This window comes from Danio rerio, chromosome 17 (genome assembly GCF_052040795.2).
Source record: "Danio rerio strain M-AB ecotype USA chromosome 17, GRCz13ab, whole genome shotgun sequence".
NCBI lineage: Eukaryota > Metazoa > Chordata > Actinopteri > Cypriniformes > Danionidae > Danio > Danio rerio.
The window spans coordinates 18010353-18022488 of record NC_141037.1 but is presented as its reverse complement, the minus strand read 5'-3'; the positions used below and the strand labels follow the sequence as shown (position 1 = coordinate 18022488).

General features: G+C 36.2%; 2 protein-coding genes and 1 long non-coding RNA gene across 5 annotated transcripts in view; 1 reads left to right on the top strand and 2 right to left on the bottom strand.

The window, feature by feature from the left end:
* LOC141378540 (uncharacterized) overlaps positions 1 to 7845 on the bottom strand; it is a 39943-nt gene extending 32098 nt beyond the window's left edge. The window contains exon 1 of the long non-coding RNA XR_015513236.2: positions 7647 to 7845. This is a non-coding gene — a long non-coding RNA (uncharacterized LOC141378540). The remainder of the gene's footprint in view (positions 1 to 7646) is intronic.
* Positions 1 to 12136, top strand: part of hmbox1a (homeobox containing 1a) — a 664927-nt gene that overhangs the window by 145352 nt on the left and 507439 nt on the right. The gene's annotated exons all lie outside the window — the stretch shown is intronic.
* Positions 9759 to 12136, bottom strand: part of ston2 (stonin 2) — a 50785-nt gene continuing 48407 nt past the window's right edge. For 2 of the 3 annotated variants that reach the window (XM_087289458.1, XM_087289459.1), the window contains exon 4: positions 10880 to 12078. In XM_087289458.1, coding sequence (XP_087145584.1) covers positions 12001 to 12078 — 78 coding nt within the window. In that variant the 3' untranslated portion in view covers positions 10880 to 12000. Of the gene's footprint in view, positions 12079 to 12136 lie in introns of all 3 variants that reach the window. The other variant, NM_001033743.2, reaches the window with a different exon arrangement.

Below are 12136 nucleotides of genomic sequence, written 5' to 3'. Positions count from 1 at the left end.
CTACTAATACTCAAATGATAATTAATTGGCCTGTAGCTGCAATGCAACTTTTAGTCAACAAAATGTGCAATAGGAACCATCAAAACAGTCTTACAGTAATTTCTTCAACCAAATGAATTAATGCCTATAACAGCCTCTGACATCATTTAGTTAATATGGAGTTTTGACAGGAGCAGGGAAGTTTTACGATGCGTCCAAGCATTTATCTCAAGATTCATTTATTTGTCTTAGAAATGCCCCAAACAAAACACGGTCAAAAAACGGTTTCCCTGCTACTCCTGCCAGCAGATCACCCATCACCTGTGTGTCCATATGTAAGCAGGTAAACTGACGTGAAATGTAGTTGGAGTTAACCACTAATCACTAAACCGCTCGATCCGTGACACAAAACAATGCAGCATAATAGTATTAATCATAATAACTCAATAATCATACAACAAATAAAGTATAAATTATATAATTATCACAAACGGCTCCAATAATGCCATTAATGATGAACTATTTGATATGAATCGATACCGACTGTCAAAAATCCATTTGTAACTGTTGGAAAAAATGCATCTTATCTTAAATATTTTTTTCTTGAATTTTAAATGTGGAAGTAAAGAAACATGCCTATAACTCAAGATGTTATGTCTATGGACAATGCTATGCAGCTGAACCACTTTAGCTGTTTTCATTTTGTTTTGGAAATTTACCAGACTGAAATGATACATTACAAACATATGTTAAAGGGTTTGAGATCCCCTCAGTGACCTTTATTATGTAATAATAAACTCTGCCTCCTTAGAAGAAGATCAACGGCTGCCTCATCTGCAGATTTGAGATGTAGTTAAATAAAGAGAACCAAACAATAAAGACGTTCCGAAATCAACAAGACACTGTGCTGAGCCAATTTGTGGAAAAGCACAGTCTTTGCATTGTCTTATTCTGATGCCAAATTTAGGAAAAAGAGGTTGAACTGTATTTTTAATGAAGTTCCAGAGTGTGCCAGTAAGAACTTGATCCCTTGTTCATTCTTTTTACCATGGATTCATTTACAAACAAGGCACAATTCCATGCTGGCTTTTCAGAAAGTATATTATAAGTGGACCACAGAGAGCGGGCCAAAATAATAAGGCAGTTCAAGGCCCCTTTACAATTCCAGGTAATGAAGGATGCGTTTCTTTTTGTTTGTTTGATTTAGAAGAAGAAAATATGTTGGTATTTTTATCAGTCGAGGATAGCAGCGTTCACACTTTCTCAAATGAACAGCACTAATTACATCAGGGTTTGTCTTAATTGACCCTAACCTGCCAAGTGTGAACACATCATTAAATTCAGAGGATCCATAAAGGTTGTAAAATTAACACACAAAAAAAATAATTATAATCCATATGCATTGACTGGTTTAATCAAAGTCTTGTGAAGAGATCTCTTTATTTGACAAACAGATTTAATTTAGGGTGTGTTTACATCTAAGCAATGATGATCGACTTGCAGCCATACAAAAGGAAGGTCAAACATGCATGCTTGATGTGTTTAATGTGTAAATTAAAACCTATGAACCTACACTCACTGGTCACTTTATTAGGTACAGCTTACTAGTACTGGGTTGGACCCTCTTTTGCCTTCAGAACTGCCTTAATCATTTGTGGCATAAATTTAACAAGGTACTGGAAATATTCCTCAGAGATTTCGGTCCACATTGACACGACAGCATCACGCAGTTGCTGCAGACTTGTTGGGTGCACATCCATGATGCATATCTCCCGTTACACCACAACCCAAAGGTGCTCTATTGGATTGTGATCTGGTGACTGTGGAGGCCGTTTGAGTACAGTGCACTCATTGTCATGTTCAAGAAACCAGTCTGACATTATTCACGCTTGATGACATGGTGTGATATCCTGCTGGAAGTAGCCATCAGAAGATGGGTACACTGTGGTTATAAAGGGATAGACATGGTCAGAAACAATACTCAGGTAGGCTGTAGTGTTGACACGATGCTCTATTGGTACTAATGAGAGCAAATTGTGCCAAGAAAATATCCCCCACACCGTTACACCACCACCACCAGCCTGAACTGTTGATACTAGGAAGTATGGATCCATGCTTTCATTTTGTAGATGCCAAATTCTGACCCTTCCCTTCCAATGTCGCAGCAGAAATCGAGACCAGGCGATGTTTTTGCAATCTTCTATTGTCCTATTTTTTGAGCCTGTATGAATTGTAGCCTCAGTTTCCTGTTCTCTTTTTCTTTTTCTGATCATTCTCTGTAAACCTTTAAGATGGTTGTGTGTGAAAATCCTAGTAGATCATGTCTACAAGCCCATGTCTACATGCCTAAATGCATTAAGGTGCAGCCATGTGATTGGATGATTAGAAATTTGCGTTAACAAGCAGTTGTTCCCTAATCAGAAACAGAATCAGTTTTATTGTTAAGTGTGCTTCACACACACAAGGAATTTGTTTTGGCTACAAAAACTTCCGGTGTACATAAAGTGACAAGTGACAACACAAAATAAATATGAAAAAAAGAAATACGATAAACATTAAACAGAGAGTTGAGAAATCTGGATGTGGAATTGTATGCAGATTGTTATAAATATACAGGTTAAACGGTGCTGTGTACAAGTTCATATGAGAAAGTATTGCACATATTTATTGCACAGTTGGGGGATATTTAACTGTTCATGAGGTAGATGGCCTGAGGAAAGAAACTTTCCTGTGTCTGGCTGTTTTTTGTGCTTGGTGCTCTGAAGCGCCGGCCAGACGGAAACAGTTTGAACAGGTAGTGTGCTGGGTGTGAGGCATCCAGAGTGATTTTGCGAGCCCTTTTACTCACTCTGGAACAGTACAGTTCTTGAAGTGTAGGAAGGGTAGTGCCAGTGATACATTCAGAAGTCCGAACGATTACAGAGGTCGGTTTTGGCAGATGAGCCGAACCAGACGGTGCCCGACGGTGATTAAAGTGCATAAAGTGGACATTAAAGGAAAAAAGGACCTTAAAGGGATAGTTCACCCAAGAATTAAAGATTACATAATGTGGTTTTAAAACTTTCTAAGTTTCTTTTTCTGTTGACACAAAAGGAGCTATTCTGAAAAATGCTAATTTCTGGCACCCATCATCTTCCATAGTAAAAAAAAAATCTATTTAATCTATTTATTTTTGAGTGCTAGCAACTGATTACTTTTTCAATTAAATTCAAATAGGGGTGAACTATCATTTTCATTTATTTGGTAGAATAACTCTTGTGGATTTGAGATGACATAAGGGTGAGTAAAGAACTATTCATTAATAGCTCTTAAATTAAAGCTATTGTACATGCTTAGCTACTGAATAGGCTACTCGAAGCATAGCAAACCAGTTGTATGAATCACTTTGATAATATTTATGGTGCTTTGTGAGCCTTTTTTGAAGTTTGAAAGCTCTCATTCATCACATGGAAAACAGGCACCAGTAAATTATTCAAAACATTTTCTTTCGTGCTCAGACGGGTTTGGAACAACATGAGGGTGAATAAACGATGACCGAATTTTTATGTTAAATTGACGGAGGTATGCTAGAAGTCACGTGGTGCCACCAGGAACACAGTAATCTTTGATCTGTGATCCGAGTTTATGCTCTGGCACTTTATTGGCGGACAGGGTCATTTTGGAGGTTTGGCAGTGTTCCCTGACCTTCTTCTGTTCCCAGACAGACAGCAAATTGACAAATGAAAGACTGATAAACAAACACACAGACGGCTTGATAGGACATCTGAACACGCTAAGATCCGCTACAGTGCCCTCGGCTTTGCTGGCCAGACGGTCGTGCCAACCATCTTGGCAGTGCATGCTATGTGCCACCCACACTGGCACCGCCCTAACCCATCCAGAGGAAGTCAATAATGTGGATGCGTCGCATGCATTGACGCGCCATCTAAATGTGGCATGAACTGACAATTTGAGAACTTTCCAAAAAAAAAAAAAAAAAACGCAGTGGAGGTCTGGATAAATTTGGTTTTCTTGCATCTATAGGGCTAATGGCAAAAGTTGAGCCAAGCTGAACTTGAAAGCTTATGGTAACATTATCTTGATGACATACTGCAGATGAATACAAACCACTAATAAAATATAGGCCAAGAAAAGCATCTCTCAGTGTGTGGAGGACTCGGGGTGAAGCAGCTGTTGTTGAGTCATCTCTCTCTCACTAAAGTTTTGAGTTAAGTGTGTTGTTGGCGCCCTCTGCTGGCTAAGATTTCTCCACACAACTAATGCATACTAACTGGACGCTGCGGTGTCTTTACTTTGTGACCGTTGTTAGCAGGGCCGGATTAAGAACATGTAACATATACAAAATAGCTTATTTTGCTATTATTACTATTTTGCTAATTAACATGTTTATCTAATTGTCTACTATTTGAGTTATATTTGATTATTATAAATGTTTACTATTTTACTAAAGTAGGTGTACAAGTGTACACATTTTTTTTTCTAAATGAGTGCTTTACAAAAAGGGGCAATCTTTAAAAACTTAACTTTAATCTTTAGCTGAGCAGAAATCCCTAAAGTATCATCAAAAGCCATGCTTCTAATTTTCCATTTTTTCTTGAGTCAGTCAATTACAGAAGGTTAGCATGATTTTCCCCCTCAGATATACTGTATTGTCTGATAAAAGGCAGCCCAATATTTCATAGATCTGGATTATTACTGTCGTTTTTATAAAAGAGGAAATTCATTCATTTAGAACTTTACTTTCTAACCAGTTCATGCATGTATGTATGTAAGTATGCAAGTATGTCTGTACGTATAGTTTGTATAGATAGCTCTTTTATATTTTACACTTTGTACTTTGTTTTGCAACCACATACTCTATATATAAAGTCTTTAAATAGTTTATATTTGCTTTTATTATATATTCTATCACTTCTATTTCTCCAGATTTTGATTCTTTTGTTATTATTATTGTAATTTTTGTTATTGTTGTTACTATATTTAAGGTTACAAGTGGTTGTGTTAGCATTTCACTGCGTATTATATAGTGTATGATACTGTATGTGACAAATCCAAAATTTTTTTGGAACATACAGCACAGCACACACTCAAAAAACATGGGTTGTCATAAGCAAACGTTGGTTCAAATATGGAAAAACCAAACCAATTGGCACTGGGACAAACCACTTGGTATTTCTTCCAAGTATATGCCAATGCAGTCTGGAGATCTTCAAGTCTGAAAGTAGGTTGGGAGGGACTTTGGACCACGAGTTGGGTTAATGGCCTACAGTTACGGCTACTAAAAATGTGCACAAAAATATAGTGTCATTTTTGCAGTGCTGTATTACAGTGATATGTTTTATTTTCATGTTTATTTAATTTTAATTTTTTTACTGTAAGAGGTAGGCTTAGAGTTGATGTATAGTCAATAAAACCCTATAGGTTACTGTAAGGGGTAGTTGTAAGGTTGTGGTATTTGTAGATTTTAATGAAACCCAGTAGATTACTGTAAGGGGTAGGTTTAGGCTTGAGGAAGGCGTTAATAAAACACAACAGGTCATTGCAAGGGCTATATTTAGGGTTGGGTAGGTGTAGATTTTAATAAAACCCAGTAGATTACTGTAAAGGGTAGGTTAAGGCAGGTGTTAATAAAACACAACAGGTTACTGTAAGGGGTAGGTTTAAGCAGGTTGCACACCGGACATGCCTCAAAACTCTGTTAGCAGTATCGCACATAAGACGCGCACATTTGCATTTTATTTAAAATGAAACTATTCAAATGTCGCTCTGTGGTGCACTAGAAATGTGAACAGTGTCCTGAGTTATAGCTGGGCACTGCGGAGAGCTGCCGACATGTGGCGCCGGTGTAGAAAACTATGTTTAGAATTCTAAAATGCATGGCACATCCGGTGTGCAACCCCTTTTAGAGTTAGGTTAATGAAACCCAGTAGATTACTGTAAGCACACAGGATATTGTAAGAGGTAGGTTTAGAGTTGGTAGGTGTATATGTTTATGAAACCCGGTAGATAATTGGAAGGGGTAGGTTTAGGGTTGGGGTCAAAAGCTCCTGGAGGTCTGCACAGCCCATTTGGAGTTCAAGTCCCACCCATTTGGATCTGGCCCCAACATCAGTTTAGACCGAACTCCATTTAATTTTAAATATTTTACCTTATGGTTGTGTTAGGCACATTTGACTCAGTGTTGGTTTATAATTACCCATTTTTAGATAATCCAACCATCTATCTACTGATATACAATTATGTATGCAAAAAGCATACATTAAACTATCCACCCATTAATTAATGTATCAATCTTTTCCTCATATTCTAAATAGAAATTTTATCTGCTTCAGCTTAAATTGAAAATCAAAATAATTGAAAGACTCTATGAAACCCATGCTACAGTACTTCTGGGGGTTGGAGATATTGAATTGAAATGACTTGATAGTTCAAATGCATCTCTCACCCTATCACATTTATGCATGTGCAGACAGAGGATAAATTATTAAGAATTTGAGAATCCTCACAGGCGCTGTTCCTGCAGGAGAGAAACCTCTGCTAGATCAATATCTGCTTCACCTCAGTGTCACTCCACAAGCATTGGGAAATTGCTGCTGTACAGAATAAAAAAAGTCCTAATTTCTCTCTAGGTCAAAGCTATTACTTTTCCAAAATATCACAGGCTCAAAAATGCCCAAGCCTATCCAGGATTCTCTCAGTGTCTCCAGTGTAGAAAAATACAATAAAGTTGCGGGTCTTGTCTCGAGTGGTTCCTTCACATTTGCCACATTTCAGTTTTCAAGTTGGTAACTATGGAAACTCATCCTGGCTATGATGATATGAGGGGATCATCATTTCCCTCACATTTCAGATTCAGGTTATAGACTCAACAGAATTGTGGGAAAGAAGTGGTTTATAATATTTCTCATTAACACATATTGTATATTTTGTAAGCTAAAGCAGCATCAGTGTATAAAATACTTAAAAAAAACATAACATAAACACATGAAGGCAATTCTTTATATATAAAGACCCTTCTATACAGCTTAAAGTGACATTTAAAGGCTAAACTAGGTTAATTAGGGTAACTAGGCAGGATAGGGTAATTAGGCGAGTTTTTGTATAATGATGGTTTGTTCTGTAGTCTACTGAAAAAATACATAGCTTAAAGGGGCTAATACTTTTGACCCTAAAATGGTTTTTAAAAAATTAAAAACTGCTTTTATTGTAGCTGAAATCAAACAAATAAGACTTTCTCTACGAATTTTCTTGCTCTGTTTAACATCCTTTGGGAAATACACAAAAAAGAAAAAACAAATTTAAGAATTCTGATTTCAACTGTATATGTGTGTGTGTGTATATATATATATATATATATATATATATATATATATATATATATATATATATATATATATATATATATATATATATATATATATATATATATATATAGATAGATATATAGTGCATAGTGTGCCATTTAGGACGCAGTTAATGTTCATTCATTTCTTTTCTTTTCGGCTTCGTCCGTTTTTTAATCCAGGGTCGCCACAACGGATTGAACCACCAACTTATCTAGCAGTTTTTTACACATCAGATGCCCTTGCAGCCGCAACCCATCACTGGAAAACATCCACACACACTTATTCACACACATACATTACACTACAGACAATTTAGCTTACCCAATTCACCTGTACAGCATGCCTTTGGAATGTGGGGGAAACCGGAGCACCCGGAGGAAACCCACGCGAAGGCGGGGAGAACATGCAAACTCCATACAAAAACTGACTCAGCCAAGGCTCGAACCAGCAACCTTCTTGCTGTGAGGCGAATGTGCTACCCACTGCACCACCGCGTCGCCTGCAGCTAGTATTTTCATGCCTAAATAAAATGAAAGCACAAAACAGATTCACATTTAAGAGCAGGGAGTGTCCCCTGGTGGTTCGGCAGTTTTGTTGCGTATAGGGAGGATCGCCTCTATGATGTTTATGATTGCCACCCTTCATAGAAAGATTAAAATTTGGGAGAAATACGAGAAAATACCTTTACCTGATGACAGCATGAAAGAATTGTAAATAAGGGAGAATCCTGGGAAAACTGGAGGATTGACAATTATAATTTGAATCATCAAATGTTTACAGTTTAGTATAGCCCTGGATATTTTGCTCTAAATTAGTTTTTAGACAGCTAATTTTAGTGCTAAGTGATAATTTCCAACAGAGTCTATGAAAAGCCTATATTCACATATCAATCAGGAAATTTCTGATTAAAGCCATCTAAATAACACTGTGCGTAGGCAAGAAAACTTGCTTATTTGACATATTTGTTATTATTTAAAAGTATTTTGGTCTGGTTTTCTGACATCAATTCTTAGAAGATGGGTTTTTAACCAAGTCTAAAACATATTTGCAACAAAAACTGTAAAAAAAAAAAAAAGTAAGATATTGAATATGGATTTGCAATGTAAGAAATGTAAAAAAATAATTATAAACTACCTGACAAAGGTCTTCTCTTCAATCCTTGTTGTAAGAGCAACAAATAATAACTTGACCTCTAGTTCATCATTTGGAAAAGTTGCTAAAGGTAGATTTTTCAATGAATCATCTGTTTAACTGCATCCCAATCATCACAAATACTTCAAAAGACCTATTGGAACCCGCATGGACCCAAGAATATCAAAGAAATCAGTCAAATTTGGCGATGGAAAAATCATGGTTTGGGGTTACATTCAGTATGGGGGGTATGCGAGAGATCTGCAGAGTGGATGGCAACATCGACAGCCTGAGGTATTAAGACATTTGGGCTGCCCAATACATTACAAACCACAGGAGAGGGCAAATTCTTCAGCAGGATAGTGCTACTTCTCATACTTCAGTCTCCACATCAAAGTTCCTGAAAGCAAAGAAGGTCAAGGTGCTCCAGGATTGGCCAGCCTAGTCACCAGGTGTGAACTTTATTGAGCATGTCTGGGGAAGATGGAGAAGGCATTGAAGATGAATTCAGAGAACCTTGATGTACACTGGGAGTCCTGCAAGAACGCATTCTTTGCCACTCCAGATGACTTTATTAATACGTTATTGGAGTAATTGCAGAGATGTATGGATGCAGTCGTCCAAGCTCAAAAATTGGATAGGCGACAAGATTTTGTCAGGCAGTGTAGTATGGGATGAAAGTAATGTGGGACAAAAGTAATAAATCTATTTTCTCAAAGCCCTGACAACATTTGCTTTCCAGGCAACACATTTAGCATGCAACTCTTGATGGATTTCGGGACTGTGTCCTGCGGCTAGGTCCGAACTTCAGTATAAGTTTAATATTTTTTGCAAAGATTAACAAGGTCATAGTCAGATATATTTAAAATAAACCAGATTAAGCCAGTAAATCTAGCAAATTTTGTTGTGTAAATAAAGTAAATCTACATTTGTTCAAAATACCACCCAATACTAATAGACCACACTTATGAGTTAATAACCACTGCCAAAATATATTTCTGTCTTAAGCTCTATTTTCAAAAATAGATTTTTATGAAAAATAATACTTTTATCCCTGCTCTCCCCTACTGTTCGCATGTTATTATGGACCAGGCACGTAGTAGAAGTCTTTGAGCTGAAGAAGCTGGAAGTTGTTGGAGATTTGTCGGCTACACATCTGTAATGTGAATCCCTGCTATTCATATATTGCAGCAGAAACAGAAATGCATCAGACCATATGAACAAGAATGCCAAAAACATTCTTTAATCATTCATTGTACTTCTTCAAAGTGTGTTCCTCTGCATTTAACAACAAACCAGAGCAACGGTGAATCATAATCATTTTTATTATGATTAAAGCATACATTATGTCATTTGTTTTAATGCTTCTTGATTAGTACTGGGTTTGTGCACAAAGAGTGTTGCTAAAAAAACAACAGAAACTCCCAAAACCAAAACAACAACATGTGAAATGAAATGCTACTCAAATATTGCGCAAATATTATTTAGAAAGGGTTACCTCAAATATTGTTTGTTGTTGTTGTTAGACACTTATTATTTGTCAATAAAATGTAAGAAAAATTAAACTTATTTTTTTAAGAAATGTATTTAAAGCACACACACACAAACATAATTACAGCAGTTTGTTTGTAGTTTAACACAGCTTAAGTCCTCTCTTACGGTGGCCAAGAGAACTTAACAGTCTGCAATTAAAGAAAACACATGCAATTACAAAAAACATCGGTTTGACAGCAACACATTAAAAAACGCACAAACAAATTAATATAACGCACTGCATGTTCTCACAACGCAAACAATTTACGAAAACATGCTGCATTTTCTCACAATATTTGCAAAAAGAACGGAAAACAACAAAAATGTTTTAAGAAAACCCAAAAACGTGATGGACGCCGTTATGCTATGACTATTGCTCAGTGAAGTTGTGGGTGATCTTTGAAAACCGAGTTTTTTGTTTGTTTATTTAGCAACCCGATTCTCTTGTCTTTTGTATTTTATTAGCCTAAATAACCATAACATAAATTTCCATTGTGCTCCTGTCACACCTGTTGCAGTGCCCTTCAATGGACACTTGAGGGCACTAGTTTGTTTTTGTCTTTGAACTTCATTTCCTTCAATGCTTTGCTTCTGAGTCTATAATTTGTGACAGCTGTTTCTTGTTTGTGAATTTAGTTCGGTCTTTAGAAACCCTTTGTCTTGTATCTCAGTTGCTTTAGGAATTTGCTTGTTCCTCGTGTTTGGTGATCAAGTTTTGTATTTGCTTATTTTTGGATTCCTGATTGTTCATGTCTGGACATGTCTAGTTTTATATTTTTGCCCTCTTTTTTTGGATTCCTGTTTGTTTCTAGCCTGGACAATTTTTTTGTGCTCACTCCTTTACTTGATTTTTGCTTTTGCTTGTCAACCTGTGTTTTCTGGATTATCGCTTGTTTTTTTTTTTTTTTTTTTTGTCAAAATAAACTGCTGCACATGGATTTTTGTGTTCTGTAATATCCCACCATGACAGTTCCATGCTCTTTGTTTGCATTGTGAGAAAATGCAGTGCATTTTATTAATTTATTGGTGTTGTGCGAAAAGCAGCAAGTTTTTTTTTTGTTTTTTTTTAATGTGTTTATGTTGTAATGATTTGCAGCTTGTATGCTGTCAAATGGATGAAGATCTTATCTCAATTTGCTGTCGCTTTTTGTAATGGCATGTGCTTTTTTTAATTGCAGCAAGTTAAGCTCTCTTGGCCACTTCGTACATAACGAAACTTACTTTAAAGTGTTAAAACTAAATAAAAATATGCTCACTTAAACTCAACGACATGTGCAAAATAAAGGGTGTTTGACATTCACAATCTATTTCCCTCATAGCAATACAATGCTTTAGGACTTGAACCTAATTAATCTTCAGTTCATCAGATTTGTTTCTCAGTGTTTGAGAAATAAACTTAAAGTCAAATGAATGTAAATTATATTTTTTATTTGAAATTGTTGATCTAAAAATGCATGGAAATGGAACTCAAATATAAATATTTATAACCAATTAAAATGTGCTTATAAAAGTCTCAAGATCACAAATCTAAGGTTGATGGTACCTTTTTGTTATACTAGCATTTATTTTATTAGAAGTTAGGCTTAATTATCTGTATTCTAATTCAAAAGCTCTGAAAATGTGTCAGTCCCTCGTTATCCTTGGTAAATAATTAAATAGCAAGAAATCTGACCTGATAAACCTAAAGAAATGACACTTCATAGGCAAAATATAGATTTTTTTTACACAAATCATGACTGGAAATAAATTGCTATGTGGGTTGCCATATCCATCAAACAAAATCATAAGAATTTGCTGCAACAGCAAGTCACATACTTGAAATATTTTGGACACATAGAGTTCTAGAAATATTCTGCAGTGTTTCCATTTCCCCAATCATTCATGCTGAAAATGTGTCTTAGTTTCATTTTAACATTACACTAAAAAAATGTAAACGAAAACTACCCAAGGTCAGGGCCGAACTTCCTCTTGTTCATCAAGTGCAACCTGTAAACCTCCCTCTTGTGTTTCCTCACTGCTGAGTGCACTCACTAGATCTCTCACTCGGAGTCCCCTCCACTGTGGTTTCATTCTTTTGCTCCACCGCCACCTACAGGACAACAGAGACAAATGCAAGTTAGTAGTAGAACAATAGCTACTGTTCGCCA